This window comes from Bos indicus, chromosome 22 (assembly GCF_029378745.1).
Source record: "Bos indicus isolate NIAB-ARS_2022 breed Sahiwal x Tharparkar chromosome 22, NIAB-ARS_B.indTharparkar_mat_pri_1.0, whole genome shotgun sequence".
NCBI classification, from domain to species: Eukaryota; Metazoa; Chordata; class Mammalia; order Artiodactyla; family Bovidae; genus Bos; species Bos indicus.
Window position 1 is genome coordinate 17493007 of NC_091781.1, and position 21549 is coordinate 17514555.

The 21549-nt window shown below is 36.4% G+C and overlaps 1 protein-coding gene across 5 annotated transcripts in view; it reads left to right on the plus strand.

Moving 5' to 3' along the window:
* RAD18 (RAD18 E3 ubiquitin protein ligase) overlaps positions 1-21549 on the plus strand; it is a 111702-nt gene that overhangs the window by 13881 nt on the left and 76272 nt on the right. For 4 of the 5 annotated variants that reach the window (XM_019985070.2, XM_019985071.2, XM_019985073.2 and 1 more), the window contains exons 5-7: positions 6339-6676; positions 11998-12097; positions 17771-17955. In XM_019985070.2, the coding sequence (XP_019840629.2) occupies positions 6339-6676; positions 11998-12097; positions 17771-17955 (623 nt within the window). The remainder of the gene's footprint in view (positions 1-6338; positions 6677-11997; positions 12098-17770; positions 17956-21549) is intronic. The other variant, XM_019985076.2, reaches the window with a different exon arrangement.

Consider the following 21549-nt stretch of genomic DNA (forward strand, 5'->3'; position numbering starts at 1 on the left):
TGCAGTCTCTTCTCTCCTCCCTGAAGAAACAGGGTATTTAAGTATTCTTTATAGTGGATTTGGTGAGGTAGGAAGCATTCTCTGTAGATTTGGGATGGATTTTATCATTTGCTTCTCCATTTGCCTTCTTGGAATTGCCTCATGGTGAACATTTCTTGGACATTTGTCATATCTAAAGTGCTTAATTTGCAAAATTAGTAGGGATACAATTCAAGCTATTCAGTTTCATTACTTGTTTGAAATCTTGATTAAGATCAGTGAGGGAGGAAGTTTAATTTTATGAATAAAATGTAAGATATTTATAGTTTGTTAATTTTATTTCTTCCTCTCTTTCCCATCTATCATTGCCATTTTATGATATTATGATTTTTAAAAATTTAATCTTCTAAACCAAATACCAAAAGAGTATTAGAAATAATTCCAAAGGTTTTGGGGAACAGGGCTGACATGCAGATCTTATATTTTCTTCTTTTACCTTTTATTTTCAAGGAACAAGTTTGTTCCCCCCAGTGATTCTGTTTTATTTAAAATAACACTCTTAAGAAATTGTTTTATTTATATACAACATTTAGAATATATTTATTAGATTTTTAAATGCAGATTTAGAATGTATTTATTTGGAAATTTATTTAGAATGTTGTTGTCTAAGTGGAACTTTATTCTTGACCTAAGTAAGAAAATGTTGTTTTTGTATTTTTGCATAGCAGCCAGTCTGCATGTGTATTATAATTTTTACAGCTTCAGCATGTAGAGCATCATTTATTGCTTTGGTTTGTCCACTGTTGAGGTATGAATTTTTCTCCAGGTGCTTATTTCAAGTTTAAAAATTTAAACAAAGAGGTTGTACAATATAATTTCACCTTTCCTTATAGTATAGTTTAAAGCAGACTGAGTTTGGATTCAGGCAGAACTAGGTTTCCATCTTGGCCCTACTTGATTTTTTTTTTTAATTTTATTTTATTTTTAACTGGAGGATAATTACAATATTGTGATGGTTGCTGCCATACATCAGCACAGACTTCAGACCCTACTAGTTTTGATATGAGTGTGATCAAGATATTAATCCTTTTTAGCTTCTTTTCCACATCTGAAAGATGGGAATAATATTCTGGACACTTTGAGAAATTGCTGTAAGGATTAGAAATGAAGAGATATATTAAAAGATACCCAGCATAGTACTGTATCTGAAACACAGGAACCTAAGAAACTGTTCCTATCATTACTGTCCTATATGTTTTATGTATTTATATTGTGTTGCTCTGATAGATGTATGTGCACACCCTGTGGAGCTGATGAGAACTCATGCTTGGTGGGCCTCTGCCTGTTTAACCAAATGGTCCCAGGTTGCATGTCCTGGATTATAACAAGTATTTACAGGGACTTGGACTAGTTACCAAAGTCCATGGATTTGATTGCATGGGTTTTATGACTGCCCATGTTTACCCAGAGACCTGTTTTCACTTTTGATTCTTAGCCACATTTTGGAAAGGTGAAGTTATTGTATAGTTAACTAACAGGCAAGATTTTCCTGTATTTTATTGAGTCACAATTATTTTGAAAGTCCACAGTTCATCCACTTTGAATGTTAGTGATGAATGCTGTGAGGTGTTGTAATGCCAACTCAATTTAATATATAGGAATAATGGAAATTGAAGGAAAGATTAGCAATTCAACTTTAAATATCAGTTTTGGAATTAATATTTTCACACAGCTCATTTTTAAGTTATGTAAATTGCCATAAACAGTCTCATGGTTTTATAAATACCAATTATACGTTCATGGCTTCCAGATTTATGGCTGGAAGCCATGAATGGCTTCTCAGCTAGATCTCTTTCCAAGATATCAGCCTCGTGTATCCAACTGCTTATCTCACTTACCTCTGCTTGGACCTCTTAAAACCAAAACTAAACTCTGGTTCCCTCTGCTGCCCCCACAAACCCCACTCCCAATCTGCTGCTCCACAGTCTTCCTTTTCTTAGTAAATGGCAGCTCCCTCCTTTAATTTGCTTAGGCCATAAAGTCATTCTTGACCCCTCTCTTTCACACTCACTCTGTTGTTTCATCAGTAAATCCCATTGGCTCTATCTTTGCTGTCGCTGCAGAATCTGACAACTTTCCCTCACTGTGCCAACATTATCCTCTCCCAGCCAGCGTCAGCCTCAGTACGGTGATAACTTCTTAGTGGCCTTCTTAACTCTTCTTTTGTCCTCTTTCAGTTCTTTTAGGGACAGAAACCTAAGTGATCCTTGAAAATAAAAAGTAGGTCATACTGCATGTTGTTCAGAGGTAGTTTCCTGTCTCATTGAAGTAAAAACTGTTTGTCTCTGTGGGAGTCCTCCCGGCCCTACAGGGCAGGCTCCCTGACTTATTTACCTGCTTGTCTCTGCTTGGGTCATTCTGCTCCAGTCACAGTGACCTCTCCCTGCTTCTCAAACATGGTGATCACACTCTGATCTTAGAGACTTTGTACTTAAAAAGTGAAACAGTGTTTCCCTAGATGTTCACATCCTTGAATTCTCCACTTTCTCTGGACTCTGTTTTTCATAGGCATCTTCTCAGTGAGATCTTCTGTGACCATCCTGTAAAGAGTATCATCCCCTCCTCATTGTCGGCTTCCTTTTTTTTCTCCCCCTATAGTACTTTTTACCTATGTTGAGAGTGTCTATTCTCTGTTCCTTTACTATAGTGTAAGATTCATAAGGATATAGAAACTGTTTTGTTCTCTCTGATTTCCACTGCTGAAATTAGCAGGAACATGGAAAAGTTAATGAATTTTGACTTGAGCATGAAGCATAACATTATTATTGCCATGGTGCCACTCTCTGCCACGTTCTTTTTTTGGCATGTGTTGAAATAAGAGAGCAAATTGGAAGAGTAAGATGAATCTGGATTGTGAATAAAAACAAAAAGGAGTTCTCTCTAGGATAGACACTTTGCTGAAATGTGTACCCTTGTAGTAGCTTGGAAGTGATTTATAAGTGACCGTTTTATCCAGCAGTTGAATAAGTGTGCCTTTTACTTAGTTATAATGAGATGAAAGCTTTCCTGAGAATCTTCTTTGAACCAAACCCAGATTCTAGAAGAGAAAGACTTGTAACGATTGCAGTTCTTTATTTTTACTTTATTTCTGTTTCCTCACAAAGATGTATTTTCTTTGTAGGAATGTTTTTAATTATATCTGAATCTCTTTAATATATACTACTACTCTTCAAGTTTCTGTTTGTTTCTTTGTTGGCTTTGATGAGTAGTCTTTTTCAAGGAATTTGTCCATTTCATCTAAAATTATAACTTTATTGGTATGAAGTATCTATAATATCCTCTTATTATCTTTGAATTGCTGTGGGGGTTTTAGATATCTCCTTTTAATTCTTTGCTTTTGTGTTTTGTATTTTCACTCATTTTTCTTGCTTGTTCTTGCTAGGGCTTTCCTAATTTTGTTCATTTTTTCACAGAACCAGCTTTTGGCTTTACCAATTTTCTTTTGTATGTTTACTTTTTCACTAGTATCTGTTATTACTATCTTCTTTGGGTGTAATTTGCTGTTAATTTCCTAACCTTTTATATTGGAAATTTAGGACATTGATTTTCAGTTTTTCTATTAACTTATAAATTGTTCACTAATGACTGTTTTGGTGAACCCCAAAGCTGTGGTTCAATTCAGAATATTTTCTGATCTTCATTGTTGTTTGACTTAAGGAATTATTTAGAAGTGTGGTGCTTCATTTCTTAACATTTGGAGATTTTCTAGTTATTTTTTCATTATTGAGTTTCATGTGAATTCACAGTGGTCACAGAAGATACGCTAAATTATTTCATTCCTTGTAAATTTCTTGAGATTTACTTTATGGCCCAGAACATGGTCTATGCTATTGAATGTGCCCTGTATACTTGAGAATATTGTATATTCTCCATTGGTGAGATATGATGTTTTTAATTTGTTAATTGTATCAATTTGGTTAATTGGATTGGTTCAGATCTTCTGTATTTTTACTGATTCTTGTCTGTTTTGTTAGAGTGGTGTGTTTAAATGCATACGCACTTTTATTTAAGCCAACAATTATTGTGAACTGGCTATATCTCTTTTTAGTTCTGTCAATTTTTGCTTTATACATTTGAAGCTATGCTATGAAATGAATAAAGTTTATGAGTTTATGGCTTCTGATTAAATTGATCATTTTGTCAAGGTGAGAGGCACCTCTTTCTCAATGCTTTTGCCTTAATATCTATTTTGTCTGTTGTTAGTGTTGTCACATTGACTTTCTTTTGATTTGTATTTATTTACGTGGTACATCTTTTCTCATCCTTTTTCCCCTAATCTTTCTGCATCTTTTTAAAATGGTTTCTTTTAAATAGTATATAGTTGTATTTTATTTTTTAATCTAGTCTGACAAGTTTTGTCTTTCAGTTGGAGTATGTATGTATCATTGTATTTAATTGGTTACAGTAATATTTTTGCATTATTTAATTCCTCTTTTTTACTGTTTTGAGTTATTTTACTTCCATGTATGTTATAAATTCCCTAAGACATTGCTAGTGTATTTTAAAAGTCAATACTGTTGTGTTTAGCCACATATTTTCTTTTTCTGGAGCTGTTGATTCTTGTTGACACTTTATATGCTTCTATCTATAATCATTTTCTCTATGCTCAGGAACAGTTCTTGCAGTATTTCTTGTCCGCTGATGAGGAGTTCCTATAGCTTTTGTTTGCTTGAGAATGTATTTTGCTTTCATTCTGGAAGAATATTTTCAATAGGAATAGGATTCAGTTTGATTTTTTACCTACTTTTAAGATGTCATTCTGTTATCTTTTTTCTTCTCTAGTCTTTGTTGACAAGTCAATGATATTTCTTACTGTTATTTCCTTAGAGCCATTGTTCTTAACTGGGAATGATTTTGCTTTCTTTTTACCTCTTTCTCCAGGAAACATTTGGTAATGTCTGGACATGTTTTGGTTGTCCTAGTCTGAAGTTAGGGGGGTTATGCTATTGATATATCTGTAAGGCACAGAACAGTCTCTACAGCAAAAAATTATTTGACTCAGTATTGGTAATGCCAAGGTTGAGGAACTGTGCCTTAGAGGTAGTATATCTTATTTTTCTGTGGTTGTTTAAAAGATTTTCTCTATATTTTTTTCAGTAGTTTGGTTATGTTTGCCTAGATTTCATTTTCTTTGTTTATCCTTTTGGGATGGATTTTAATTCCCTCTTAGAGTATACATTATTTTATTCATTTGTCTATTTTTTCTTTTTTCTTTAACATATTGGTCAGAGTTCTTTTGAAATTCTTCTAATGCTACTCAGATCACTTCTGGATCTGCTTCTAATGACTATTTTGTCTCTTGGTTAGTGGATAATGTCTTCTTTGCATGCCTAGTAATTTTTAAATATGTGTTGAATATTATGAATGAAATGTTATAGAGGCTGTGAATTGTCTTCCTTTGAAAGATGTTGAATTTTGTTCTGACAGGCAGTTAAATTTCTAGCTCTTCACTTATTCCGTCAAGGCCTGGTTTAATTTCTGTTAGATTTGCTCTGTTTCACTTTTGTTTCTATTTCTAGAGGAGGATCCTTCTTCTTAAGGTACAGCCTTTGTGGGGTTTCAGCTGAATGTCTAGAATCTTTACCAGAGTCTCCCAAGTTTGGCTGGGCTCAGATTCCAACAGTTTCCCTGTACTGACCTTGAGAATCTCAGCTTCATGACATCTGCTTCCTGTCAGGTCTTCTGTGACTTCGTCTTATGCTTCTGCAGCCCTGGAGATGATCAGTAATTAAGGAGCATTTCTCAGCAGATTTTTAGGGTATTTTGTGGCTACTCCCTGCTCAGCACCCTGTGCCTCCAGTCCTAGCATCCTTTGTCCAGAGCTCTAATCTGTATTCCCTCTACCCAGAGAGATCAGTGGTCCCTGTTTTGACTTTAATACCCAACTCCCAGAGCATGCTTCCATGGGAAATTCTTGTGGAAATGATGGATCACCTCAAGTTTCTCTTCTGTGTCAGGGATAGTAGCCTTGTGTTGATTATAGATCATGCTTATAAATGGTTTTGTATGTTTTATTGAAATTTTAAAGTTACTTGTGATTGGAGAGTAAGTCTCGTACAAGCTATTCTCCATGGCCAGAATCTCAGGTCCCTTTGTTATCTTTTATAGACAGATTAACTGCTTTTAAAGTCAGGTTTATTGCTTTGTATTTTATTCTAGAAGAAACACTGGTTGCCATTATGCAGTAAGTTCTGTATTTCACAGAAACAAATGTTAATTGAGAAAACAGCTTATGTCGGTTAAGTTGTGTATATGTAAGCTGACATCTTTATTATCTGTTGTGTTTTCTCTGCTTCAAGGAATCATCTGTTGCAGTTTGCCTTAGAGTCACCACCCATCTCTGCTGCTTCCTCCTCTTCAAAGAATCTGGCTACCAAAGCAGACACCGCTGTAGCCTTCAGACATTCATTAAAACAAGGAAGCAAGTTAATGGAGAATTTCTTGATCAGAGAAAGTGGTGGTTCTGCGTCAGAGTTGTTGATAAAAGAGAATGAAAGCAAATTAAGCCCTCAGAAAAAGTTGAGCTCTCCTGCGAAGACCAGAGGGACTCCTTCCGCAGTAAAGTCAGCTCCAGGTTCCTCAGAGGACAGTGTTCTTGAGACACCCTCTACATCAGCCTTGAAACAAGTTACTAAAGGTAGGAAATTATTTTCACATGTTTTATTTTCTTAGTGGAAACCTTCCTATCCCACATGTTATAATAAATAAGCAGGATTTTTGCGGGGAAATGATGGGAAAGGGCAGACCTCGTAACAGCCTCGCACATGGATGGAGGCAGTGCTTCCAGATACGTTCTCTTTCTCATAGAATAGGAATTCAGGCTGATGGCAGGAAAAACTAAGCATTTTTAGTTAGTTTATGCTTCACATATGGCTTTGTGTTTTTCAGCTTTTCTTCCCCCTCTCATCCTTCATATCAGCTCCAGTTTAATATTGAAGAGCTCTTTTTATCTTATTATATCATCACTTGAATATTTCCAAGCTGTTTTGACTGGCATTTATAGCCTTGGACAGTTTGACTGCTACCCTGCCTGTCCATCCTTGTTTCTCATCTCTCCCTCTCAAAAATCCTTCTGCTCTAGCCAAGCTGATCTCCCCTTTATTCCTTGAAAACGCTCAGGGATTAAAAACCTATAGCCTGTCACCTGTTTTTATAAACAAGGCCTCACTGGAACACAACCATGCCCATTTGTTTACCTGTTGTCTTCAGCTGTTTTCATGCTAATGACTTAGTTTGTTGATTGGGTCAGAGACCACCTGGCCCCCAAAAGCCTGAATCTTTGCTCCCTGAGCCTTGACTGAAAATGTCTGCCAACCCCATTCCACCTTTCCAGACTCTGTGTAGGTCTAACCATTCTTCAGTTATGTTATATAGTATCGGTCTTTCACATCACTAAAGTGTGGCAGCACTTGTTTTCTGGACAGTTTGCTTAACTTTTTGATGACTAGGTCAACTTGTTTAACCTCTTGTTTCCATATCTTATTGGCAGTGAAGTTCAGAATACCTTTTAGGCAGAAACTCTGTCTTAGACGTCTTTGGTATACCCATACCACACATAGTGCAGGGCTGTTAGTGGTTACTAAACTTAGGTTGAAATTAATTCGTTAGTACTTGAGTGTTTACATTTCATATAGATACGTGAATTTTTCACTTGTATTTCCTAGCATATTTTATCTTTGGTCAGTTTTTGATCAATTGACAGTTTTTATTGTAGTGTTCTTAAGTGGATATCATTTTTCCCTGAGCAGAACTTGAATTCTTAGAGTGAACCCATAGCATATAAAGTAGATAAAGTTTGCTTTGCTCTATTAAAGTGGAGATGGAGGGCCTCACCTCCCCTACATCCCTGCCTGTCATCCATGGTGGCCTCTAGGCCCTGAGGCACCTCCAAAGGTCCCTGGAGCCCTATCAGTTTCAGAATGATTGTGTTTCTGCTTTTTAATGCTACACTTATATAGGCATACCTTGGAGAAATTGTGGGTTTGGTTCTGCAATGGGACCAATACCACAATAAAGTGAGTCAGTTGAACTTTCTTGTTTCCCAGTGTGTATAAATATTATATTTATGCTATACTGTAGTCTGTTATGTATGCAGTAGCGTTATATCTAAAAAAAATGTATACACCTTAATTTAAAAATACTTTATTGCTTAAAAATGCTGACAGTCTCACTCTTCACCAAAGAAGGCAAGAGTAGGAGAAAAGACAGTTTCTTCAGCAAGTGGTGTTGGGATAGCTGGACAGCCACATGTAAATCAGTGAAATTAGAACACACCCTCACACTGTACACAAGAGTAATTTCAAAATGTTTTGAGGACTTAAATATGAAACACGACACCATAAAACTCCTAGAAGAGAACGTAGGTAAAATGTACTAGTTTTCCTAAGTCAGTCTCTCAGGGCAGTAGAAATAAAAGCAAAGATAAACAAATGGGACCTAATCAAATTTATAAGCTTTTGCACAGCAAAGGAAATCATAAACAAAGCAAATAGACAACCTGTGGACTAGGGGAAAATATTTCCAGGTGATGCAACCAATAAGAGCTTAATTTCCAACATATACAAACTGCTCATAAAACTCAATAGCAAAAAAACAAACAACTGGATCAATAAATGGGCAGAAGAGCTAAATAGAAATTTCCCTGAAGAAGACATATAGATGGCCAGTAGGCACATGAAAAGATGTTCAAAATGGCTTATTGCTCAGTTCAATTCAGTCACTCAGTCATGTCTGACTCTTTGGGACCCCATGGACTGCAGCACGCCAGGCTTCCCTGTCCATCACCAACTCCTGGAGCTTGCTCAAATTCATGTCCATTGAGTTGGTGATGCCATCCAACCATCTCATCCTCTGTCATCCCCTTCTCCTGCCTTCAATTTTTCCCAGCATCAGGGTCTTTTCAAATGAGTTAGTTCTTCTCATCAGGTGGCCAAAGTGTTGGAGTTTCAGCTTCAGCATCCGTCCTTCCCATGAATATTCAAGGTTGATTTCCTTTAGGATGGACTGGTTGGATCTCCTTGCAGTCCAAGGGACTCTCAAGAGTCTTCTCCAACACCACAGTTCAAAAGCATCAATTCTTTGGCACTCAGCTTTCTTTATAGTCCAACTCTCACATTCATACATGACCACTGGAAAAACCATAGCTTTGACTCTACAGACCTTTGTTGACAAAGTAATGTCTCTGCTTTTTAATATGCTGTCTAGGTTGATCATAACTTTTCTTCCCAGGAGCAAGCATCTTTTAATTTCATGGCTGCAGTTATCATCTGCAGTGATTTTGGAGCCCCAAAAATAAACTCAGCCACTGTTTCCACTGTTTCCCCATCAGTTTGCCATGAAGTGATGGGACCAGATGCCATGATCTTTGTTTTCTTAATGTTGAGCTTTAAGGCAACTTTTTCACTCTCCTCTTTCAGTTTCATTAAGAGGCTCTATAGCTCTTTTTTGCTTTCTGCCTCGTATCTGCATATCTGAGGTTATTGATACTTCTCCTGGCAATATTGATTCCAGCTTGTGCTTCATCCAGTCCAGCGTTTCTCATGATGTACTCTGGATACAAGTTAAATAAGCAGTGTGACAATATACAGCCTTGATGTACTCCTTTCCTGATTTGGAACCAGTATGTTGTTCCATGTCCAGTTCTAACTGTTCCTTCTTGACTTGCATACAGATTTCTCAGGAGGCAGGTCAGGTGGTCTGGTATTCCCATCTCTCTAAGAATTTTCCACAGTTTGTTGTGATCCACACAGTCAAAGGCTTTGGCGTAGTCAATAAAGCAGAAGTAGATGTTTTTCTGGTCTTGTCTTGCTCTTTTGATGATCCAGTGAATGTTGGCAATTTGACCTCTGGTTCCTCTGCCTTTTCTAAATCCAGCTTGAACATCTGGAAGTTGATGGTTCATGTACTGTTGAAGCCTTGCTTGTAGAATTTTGAGCATTACTTTGCTAATGTGTGAGATGAGTGCAATTGTGGGGTAGTTTGAGCATTCTTTGGCATTGCCTTTCTTTGGGATTGGAATGAAAACTGACCTTTTCCAGCCCTTTGGCCGCTGCCGAGTTTTTCAAATTTGCTGGCATATTGAGTGCAGCACTTTAACACCATCATCTTTTAGGACTTAGAATTCTAGGCTGATTATTAGAGAAATACAAATCAAAACTAGGATGAGGTACTACCTCACACCGATCAGAATGGCCATCATTAAAAAGTCTACAAATAACAAATGCTGGAAAGCCTGTATGAAAAGGGAACCCTCCTACACTGTTGGTGGGAAGTAAATTGATGCAACTGCTATGGAAAACAGTATGGAGTTTCCGTAAACAAAAAATAAAGAGTTGTCATATGATCCAGGAATCCTACTCTTGGACATATATCTAGAGACAACTCTTACTCAAAAATGTACATGCACCCCTCTATGTTCATGTCAGCACTATTCATAATAGCCATAAACATGGAAAACATGGAAGCAACTTAAATGTCCATTGACAGATAAATGGATAAGGAAGATATAGTACATGTATGCAATGGACTATTACATAGCCATAAAAAAGAAGGAAATAACATCATTTGCAGCAACATAGTTGGTCCTAGAGATTATCATACTTAAGTGAAGTACATCAGAAAGAGAAAGACAGATGCCCTATAATATCATTTATGTGTGAAATATAAAATATACACAAGTGAACTTATTTCTGAGACTCACAGATGTAGAAAACAAACATGGTTACCAAAGGGTGAAGGGAGTGGGGTAGGGATAAATTAGGAGTTTGGGATTAGTAGATACAAATTCAGAGAAGGCAATGGCAACTCACTCCAGTACTCTTGCCTGGAAAATCCCATGGACCCTGGTAGGCTGCAGTCCATGTGGTCACCAAGAGTTGGACATGACTGAGCGACTTCACTTTCACTTTTCACTTTCATGCATTGGAGAAGGAAATGGCAACCCACTCCAGTGTTCTTGCCTGGAGAATCCCAGGGACGGGGGAGCCTGGTGGGCTGCCGTCTATGGGGTAGCACAGAGTCGGACACGACTGAAGAGACTTAGCAGCAGCAGCAGCAGATACAAACTGTTAAATATAAAAAAGATAAACAACAAAGCCCTACTATGTAGCACAGGGAACTATATTCAATATCCTGTAACAAACCAAAATGGAAAGTAACATTAGAAAGAGTATGTGTGTATGTATATATATATATACACACACACAACTGAATCACTGTGCTGTATACCAGAAACTGACACAACACTGTAAATCAACTGTGCTTCAGTTAAAAAAAAAAAAAATGCTGATCATCATCTGGCAATGCAGGGTTGCCACAAATCTTTAATTTGTTAAAAAATTTTAAAAATGCAGTATCTGCAAAGTGCAATAAAATGAAGTACAATAAAATGAGGTATGCCTTTCATTACAAATGAGGGCTAAATGAACAAATTTGTAGTCATTAATAATTTGAACAGTAGTTGGTCCAACCAATTCATGTTTCTATCTAGCTCTACATACCCTTCCCCCACTCTGCTCCTCTGGCAAATATTTTTATCTTACTCCGGTTGTTATGACTGCTTCAGTGCTGTACATGAATGGTTCCTAAGACTTAGTATAAACTCAAGATTAGTTTTATAGCTTGGTCATGCCTTGGCAGAAAAGATTTAACTAAAGCACTTTCTAATTTCTAACTAAAGCACTTTCTAAAACTAATTCCAGACTTCTTTGAAATCTCTTCTTCTAGGCCAGGATTCTAATTATGTGATTTTTCACAATGTAGCCCTTGTAAGGGCTGTTGCACTTAAGCAGTCTGTTCCCCTCCTGCTGCCCCGAGGTGGCCTTTTTCTCTTCTGCTTTTCTAAGTACATGTTAAGGTTGGATTTCATTTTTTAATGTTAGTTGTTGAAAGATACCTGGTTGTATTATTTTTACTCTTTCTACAAATAATAAAATCTTTTTCTCTTTTTGAAAAATACAGTGGATTGTCCTGTTTGTGGGGTTAAAATTCCAGAAAATCACATTAATAAGCACTTAGACAGCTGTTTATCACGTGAGGAGAAGAAAGAAAGCCTCAGAAGGTAAGAAAGTGAAGCATAATCATTGAGCCACTTTAGTCACTTTAGCTTGCGCTTTTAAAAATATTAGCTGACTGTCCATTCTCTCTCCTTGTTCTTTCCAAAATCCCACCTTGCCAAATATAATTAACTTTACTATATGCTAATAAAATTTGACTTAATAAGAAATTCGATTTAGAATTCAGTTCTTTTTAGGCTTATTTTCTTCTTTTAGAATTTTAGAACTACCATAAAGCCCTTGGCCCGAGAAAGCAAGGCTAGACTCTGAATATAGAACACATCAAATCTTTTTTTGGTTCTTAGGAATCTTAGAAGTTTAAATTAGTAAAATCTAGCTTTTTAAAAAATTCTGAATAATTACTATATACACATGATATACTGTATGCACATAACATTAAATAGTACAGAAGGGTTTTTTTTTTTTTTTAGAAAATACAGAATCATTTATTCATTCAACAAATAATTATTAAGCACATAATCATGTACCAGGCTCTGTTAAGCATTGGTGAATGAAAATCAGATATTCTTCTCTTAATACCCACTTTTTCCTGGAAGCATGCAACCAGTAGGCTTGCATTTTGAAGGCAATGATTTTCCTTGGTGATTGCATATGTATAAATTTGCAGTTGTATAGTTTGTCTGTGGGGCAGATTCAAAAGGGAATGTGTGAAATATAGTTTGTGTGTGTGGGTGTTTGTATGTGTGTGTGTGCATGTCTATGTGTATGTCCCCTGCCAACTACCCGGGTGAGATAATTTAAGTTGTCAACCCAGTATTTTTACCGAAGCTCATGCTACTTTGCCTCCCTTATATATCAAAGTCATGATAGGTTATTAAACTTGATCATTATTGTTACACATGTAAGTGAATCAAATTTTAATCAAAGTTACCTTGCAAGGTGTTATAGAATCCATGGTAATGAAGATAATAAGGAAGCTGAAGCCACAAATTAGATGAGCTAAAGGAAGACGTGAGATGAGACAGCAGTTTGGGGAAGGAATAAGGAGCAAGATCAGGGAGGATTTTATTTTTTAGAATGGAAATTATATAAGCCTTTAGCGTCCGTTTTTGTACTACCTCCAGGGAGAGGGCAGATGATACAAGGAGCAAGAAGGCAAAAGTCCAGTAATGAAGTGTCTTTGACATGCAGAAAGAGCCTTTCTTCTGAATCAGGATGGAAAGAGGAGGGAACAGGTGATAATTCAGAGATCTGGGGAGGAGAGGGAGGAAATGGAAGAAATTAATGGGATGTGGGAATGAGCAGAATGATTGGTTCTCATGTCTGGTTTGTTTGGAAAAACTTGGAAGAGTATTTGCCAGAAACCATGCTGATAAGGCAGGACTATTTTCTTTGGTTTTGTGTGTGTGTGTGATTAAAGGTAAAATGGTGTCACTTAGATTTTATGAGTAAATCGGCAGTGAATGCGGGTTCCGAGGGACAAACTCTTGCTGTTACAATTTACAAAAGCTAACATATAAAGCACAGCAATGTTTTATTGATTTACAGTGAAGGGCACCAATTGACAGTTCTTACTGTAGTGTTTTTAAGCATGATAGTTAACCTTTTTCCTCTGAGTAGAACCTTTTTTTCAAGTGAAAATGCACAGTGAACCATAACATAGAACAGATAAAATTGGCCCTGTCCATTAAAGTGGAGATGGAGGATTGTGCTGTCCCCATCCCCCATCTCTCCCTGTGTCCCTGTCTGATAGCCACTGTGGTCCTTAGCTCCTTGCGACAGATGTCTGTGAGGTCTTAAATGCACAGTACTCACCCCTAATGGGTAAGTTTGTTGATGAGAATAGATTTTTAGGCTGCCTAGTTGAGATTTTGGATAAAGAAACTGGATCATTACAAGGATTACTTCCCATAAGCAGTGAGAATCTCGGAGAAGGCAATGGCACCCCACTCCAGTACTCTTGCCTGGAAAATCCCATGGATGGAGGAGCCTGGTAGGCTGCAGTCCATGGGGTCACTAAGAGTCGGACACAACTGAGCGACTTCACTTTCACTTTTCACATTCATGCATTGGAGAAGGAAATGGCAACCCACTCCAGTGTTCTTGCCTGGAGAATCCCAGGGGCAGGAGAGCCTGGTAGGGTGCCGTCTGTGGGGTCACACAGAGTAGGACACAACTGAAGTGACTTAGCAGTAGCAGTGAGAATCTAATGGTCTAATGAAGAATCTTTCATTCTAATTCATTTAATTTAATTTATCTTTTAATTTCTAATTTCTTTAGAAATTTTTTTTCCCTAAAGAATGAGTTGGGAATATAGAAGCTGGGCATTTTCTCTTTGAAGAGTAAGGAATCAGCACTGATAATTTTGCTTGGACTGCTCTTTTTCTAGATGCATCCATCATATTTCTTTTCACACACTTAGCTCGTCAGTTTATCCAAAGATATACTCATCCATGTACAATTAAGTTCAAGTTCCAGCTGTGGTTCTGAAGAGCTCTGTGCAATTACTATAATCCTGCCAGTTACTCTAGCACAATTTAGGAGCGCCGTTTTCTGTCTCTCTCTCTTAAAGGAAGGTTCACTGTACAAGTTAGTGTGTTGAAGTCTTTGAGAATTCCTACATCAAACATAATTGTTGGATTTTGTTTAATCTAGTAATTCCTAAATTTATTTAACCCTAAAACCTTTTTGTTCTCATAACTCATTTTGCAAAGTTTGCATTTGTGAAGATACACTTAGGGAGACATTGAACCACCTTTCTCTTTAGTGACATCCTGATCTTGGACTCTGGTCACATAAAAGAATATATAATATTTAAAATAAATTTCTCTACAATATCCCAACAGGCCATTTCTTAACGTGGATGACAGCCCTTACCATCCTTTGTAGATTCATATCAGAAGTGATCAAAGAATACTTTTCTTTTTGCTGTCCTCAGATTTTGAGGACCCTTAAATGCAATGCTGTTTCTCCAAATTGTAGAAGAAAGATCAGCGTCATTTTCATGTTTTAGGAAACATTTATCAGACTTCATGTTAAAAAATTTTTTTTTAACTTTTTGGTTTATATTGGAGGATAGTTGATGAACAGTGTTGTGATAGTTTCTGGTGTATGGCAACGTGATTCAGTTGTACATATCCATGTATCTGTTCTTTTTCAAATTCTTTTCCCATTTAGGTTGTTACATAACAACTGAGCAGAGTCCCCTGTGCTACACAGTAGGTCCTTGTTGGTTGTCCATTTTAAATATAGCAGTGTGTACATCATATTTTAAAATTCTTGACAGAAATTGTTTATTTCTGCTGGTGCTTTTCAGTGTAAATGCCAGTGAACAAATAGTTTTCCATTAGAATTTCACAGTCATAAGCTTAATCATGTATCCTTAATAAAATACATGTTTTAGGTACAGACTTAATGAATTGTCCTTTACAATATTCTTGTATAAACTCCTTCAAAATGTTTCTTAGGACTTGCTACCTTGTGTGATTTTTTATTCAGCTATAATATGGTAAAGAATATACCTGCAGTGCAGGAGACCTGGGTTCGATCTCTGGGTTGGGAACATCTCCTGGAGAAGGGCATGGCACCCAACTCCAGTATTTTTGCCTGCCAGAGGAGCCTGGTGGGCTATAGTCCACGGGGTCCCAAAGAGTTGGACATGACTGTGCGACTTACACTATCACTATAATCAGTGAGTGCAGTAGGCAGGCTGTCGTTATAAGAAGAACACTCTTCAGAAAAATGTAATCTCTTGAGGGTTTTCAGGGTTTTCTGCAATTAAACAGTTATTTCTGACTTTTAGTCTTTATTGATGGAGCATAAAAGAACTAATCTTGCCAGGAAATGGTGGTATTGGTTAATGGAGAAGTGTTTGGTTGTCTTCAGTCTGTATTCAGCTGTTTTCTCTCGTATGGTCATGGACCATTTGTATTCGATTTCCATGTGGAACCTTGTTAATAGAGATTTTAGATCCCCACTTAAGAGCTGAGCTGAGTTAGAATTGGTAGTTTCTGTGGCAAAGTGATTGAAAATTGCATTTTTAATAAACTCTCCAGATGGTTCTGAGGTGCTTTAAAGTTTGAGCAGCATGGCCTTGTGCCCACTAGGTATATGCAAGTCCTTTGTAAAATCTTGTGGTTTTTTTTGCATAAGCATATTATTTTCAAGTTTCTTTTAATTGTTATCTGAAATTTTGATATTTCATTTAAAAATGATTGCAGTTGTAGTGTCTACATTGAATACATATTTATTAAGCACCTAATTGCCGTAGCATTGAGCCAGGTGACATACTCAGCTAGGTTATAATCAGATTAGATCGATTAAAATTCATCAAGGAGTTCCTGTCTATGAGATTTTCTCAAGTCATTAATATTATTAGGTAGCTTGACTTCTGCATATTCCATTGAAAGAAGTAATGTTTATTAATTGTTTTTTTGGAGGGTGTAGAAGAAAGTCATTTGATTGGGCTTTGTTATATTTATAATTGCAGCTTAGTGCTTATCATTATGTTCATCATGAACATACAATGAAGAGCCAGGTGGCAATTTAAAAAATATATATATTTACTGATTTTTTTATTTGGCTGTGCTGGATCTTAGTTGCAGCATGCAGAATCTAGTTCCCTGACCAGGAATCAAACCTGGGCCCCCTGCAGAGTCTTAACCACTGGACTGCCAGAGAAGTCCCCAGGTGGTGATTTTGCTAATACACTTATTCTTTTCTTTTTTTGTTTTTTAATTGAAGGAAAAATTGCTTTACAATGTTGTATTGGTTTCTGCCATATAACTCGAATCAGCCATAATTACACATTTATCCCCTCCCTTTTGAGCTTTCCTCCCATCCCCCCATCCCCGCTCTGGGTTGTCACAGGGCATCAGGCTGGGCTCCCTGTATTACATTTGCTAATACACTTTTTATAAGGCTTATGTATTGTTAATATAACTAATTGAAGTTGAAAAAAAAGAACACTGCTGTGTTTCTTGTTATTGTTTTCAGTTGTCTTCTTTTGAAGATGATCCCACAAGAATACTATGCACACATCAACTCTCTGAATTCTTTCTTTCTTCAGCATAATAAGTTTAGTAAACCTAAGTATCTCAACAGGTCTTCTTTTAGTTCATCTAGTGCTTTTGCAAAATGATTGATTGCTTTGAGCTTAAGAGGGCAGTTTTGCCTATGCATCAGATTTTTTTCTAAGAAAGCTGTGTATGATAATATTCTAAAATCTATAGCCTGACCCTTGATAGCATTTGTACTCTTAATAACCTGAGATAGCTAGCTTTTTGTGGAGATTTTCCCTGGAAACCATGGGCAGATTTTAGGAAAAACATGTTTTAAAGAGGTGAAGAATTGAATGATTTCATATAAGTGTGATCCTACATTCTCATGGCATTTAGTCCATAGCCTTCTGCATGAGTCCCAGGTGTGCATCTTTAGGCCTGATCTCTGTCTGAGACCTGACTCTCCCAAGTATTGGCTGCCACCTAGACCCTTCTGTCTGAGAGTCCCACCACCACCTCAGACGCGTCACTGTCATGTGAATACTGTCAACTTGATTCACAAATTTGGTCCTTCTTCTCTTTTCCATTTTTATACTAATGTTTCTACAATTCTCCCAGTCACCTCAGTATTGAGCAGAAGGTAAATTACTATTTTACATGAAAAGCATTTGATAATTCACAGTAACCCTCAGTGATCCCTTTTTTCCTCCTTTTCAGTTCTGTTCACAAAAGGAAGCCACTGCCTAAAACTGTATATAACTTGCTCTCAGATCGAGATTTAAAGAAAAAGCTAAAACAGCATGGATTATCTGTTCAAGGAAATAAACAGCAGCTCATTAAAAGGCACCAAGAATTTGTACACATGTACAATGCCCAGTGTGATGCTTTGCATCCTAAATCAGGTAAAGTAATAAAACAATGAATTTTATTTACCCTCTGGATAAAGCAGTTTTGTATGACTCAGGGGTTAAAACCACAGAGAAAATTTTAATACATTTTTGATAATAGCTAAAACATTCAAATATACTCCTTCAGAAGATATCTAGAGTGTCCTGTGATAAGTCAGCCTTTCTCTCAGCTCGTCTCTCTGTCCGCCTTCTTTTCTCAGAGGCAACCACTGCTACCAGCTTCTCATGTATATGAAGGTTGCTTGAGAGAGCATTGCCTATAAGATAATCCTAGTTTTGCAGCTTTATGACTGGGTGACTGTGGGCAAGTTACTTATATCTGACCTCGGTTTTCTTCCCATTAAGTAGTTCATAGTGTTTTTGTCCAGACTAAATGATAAAATGCATGTAAAGTCCTAGCATTGTACCTTAGCAGGTAGTTAGCATAGAATAGATGTTACCATTAGATTATTAAGATTGTTATACCCAGAAATATATGTGATTATTATTATTTCATCAAAAGTTTGTTTTACAGACACACTACTTAATAGTTCTTTCAATTAACCTCACAAATTTTGGAGTTCTTTCAGTTATTAACATATGGATAGAATTGCCTGATTTAAAAAAAATTAAGGTATAATATATAAACAGAAAATTACACAAGTTATAAAGGTATTGTTCAGTGAATTATCACAAAGTTCAGGGAAGGTGCCTTTGTAGCAACTCCTCAGAGCCCTGCCAGAATCCTAGAAGGCCAGCCCACTCCTCCCAACAGTTGCTGCCTTGATCCTCACAGATGACCACCTTCCTGACATCTAAAACCATGTATTCATTTTGCGTATATTTTATCTTAAATATGGAATAATAAGTAGCTTACACATTCTTTCGAGTCTGGCTTAATTTTCTACAACATTATGTTTATAAGATTTGTCCATGTTTTTGTGTACAGTTGTGATTTTTAAAAAATTTTTGTTGCTATAGCGTATTCCATTATATGAATAGGACATATTACACAAATGTCCATGGTTGACGGACACCTGGGTTTTTCCATTCTTTGGCTCTTAAAGAATAATGCTGTTATGAGTAATCTTTCGCAGGTCTCTTGGTGGTCATAGGCACACATTGTTAGGCATTATGTATACCTACGTGTGAAATTGTTTTTGCAAACGTTTAACTTTCCTGGGTACAGAAAGAAACCCAGGTGCCAATGTGTGCTCTCATCAGGAAGGTATGAGAATTCCAGTTTTTCCACATCATTATCATCATCAGTATTGTGAGTTTTCCTTTTTGGCCATTCTAGTGTGTCCATGGTAGTATCTCATTATGGTTTTAATTTTTGCTTCTCTAATGGCTTATAGTGGTCACCATATTTTTATATAATTATTGGCCATCTGGATATTCTCCTGGGTTAAATATCCATTTAAGTCTTATGCCCAATTTTTTTATGTTGTGGATCTATTGCTTCTTAATTTATTTCTGGGATTACATGAATTTTTCTGGATACAGATCTTCCTGGGTATATATTTGCTTAATCTCCTTTCATCTTTTCACTCTCTTAATGGCTTCATTTGCAAGGTAGAAATTTTAAATTTTGTATCCAATTTGTTGCATTTTCCATCAGATACTACTTTTTATGTCTTTGCCTACCACATGATCATTTTTTTTTTCCCTAAAAGCATTATTCTTTTTGCATCTACCTTTCATCCTACAATTTATCTGAAATTGGTTTAAGCATATGTTGCATGATAAGAGGTGAGATTCTCTTGTGTTGTTTCCATATGATCAGCTAATTGAGGTAGCAGCATTTATTGAAAAAGCATCCTTTTCCCTTTGAATTGTTAGTACCTCTTGTTTGAAAATCAGCTGTGTTATGTGTGGGTCTGAACATTGTTTTGTTCCGTTGGGTCGTTTATTTATCCTTGTGCCACTACTGCAGTGTCTTAATTATTTAATGAGTGATTTATAGTAGATCTTGCTGTCTGGTAATGTAGTTCCTCCAGCTTTGTTGTTTATTGAGATTGTCTATTAATAGGTGAATGGTTGTATGCAAATTGTGGTGGAACCATACAATGGAGCACTGCTTAGCAATAAAAATGAATCAACTACTGATAAATGCAACAATGTGGATAAATCTCAAAAGCATTGACATAAAAAAGACTACATGCTGTACACTTTGAAAACATTTATCTGGCATTTTGGGAAAGACAAAACTTTGGGGGGCGTAGAAGAGATCAGTATGTCCCAGGGTTTAAGGGTAAGGAGGAGGGAACTTACTGGGCAGAAGAACTTTTGAGGGTAAAGGAAATGTTCTAGATTTTGAAATGATGAATAAATGACTACTAATAGGCAATTGGACTTGTCTCCAGTTTTTGGCTCTTCTGGGTAAAGCTACTATGCACGTGGGCTTATAGATTTGTATGTAGCCATATGCTTTTATTTCTCTTGCGTTTTCCTTTTCATTCAGTTAAAATATTTTCTGGTTTTTGTTGTGATCTCTTCTTTGACTCATGGATTATTTGGAAGTGTTTTCAGTATTTCTCAGATACCTTTATTCATTTCAAATTTGATTCCATTGAAGCAGTTCTGTATGATTTGGGGCCCTTTACATTTATTGAGACTTGTTTTATAACGCAGCATTAGGTCTTCCTCGGTGAGTGTTCCTTAGGCACTTGAAAATTTTGCTTTATTTGTTCAATGATCTCTAATGTTAATAATGTAAAGTTGCTAAAGTATTATACTCAAGTCTTCTACATCATTACTGATGCTATGTTTAGTGATTCTGTCACTTACTAAGAACATTATTGAAATCTCAAAGGATATTTATAAGTTTTTAATTTTTCCTTTCAGTATATTCTGTTTTCTTTACATTTTTGAATGTCACCAATTAGGTGCATGTGCGTTTAGTATTGGTATGTGTTTTTGATGAATTAATCTATTATAATGAAATAGTTGTTTTAGTCTCTGGTAATATTCTGTGAGTAATAACCTTATTTCACTTTTTTCTTTAAACATATTGTGTTTAAACTATGGTTTTTGGTAGGCAGGATATGGTTTGGATCTGCTTTTTAAATTTAATTTGACAAGATATGCCATTAAATTGTAGAGTTTAAAACTTTTTCATTACATTTAATCTGTTTGGTGGGATTTAAGTCTACAAACTTGCTCTTTTCTATCTGTCTTGTCCATTCTTTGTTTTTTTGCTTTATTTTCTTGCTTTCTTCTAGATTATTTTTAATTCTATATTTTATCTTCACTATTGGTTTATTAGCTGTATCTCTGTTCTTTTAGTGATTATTCTAGAGTTTACCATTTGCATCTTCAACTTATCAGAGTCCACATTCAAATAACATTATACTATGTGTTACGTAAGGACCTCACTCCTTCCGTCTTTGGTTTTAGGTGTCTGAGGTCCTCTACTCGTGTTCAGCAGGTGCTCTGTGCAAATTGTTCCACTTGTAGATGTATTCTTGATGTAGGGGAAGAATGGACCCCAGATCCTCCTGTTCCACCATCTTGACCTTGATCCATCCCGGTTTTATTGTCATTTGTCTTCTTTGTTATAAATCTCATTATACTTTACCATTTTTGCTTTAAACTGTCAATTTTCCT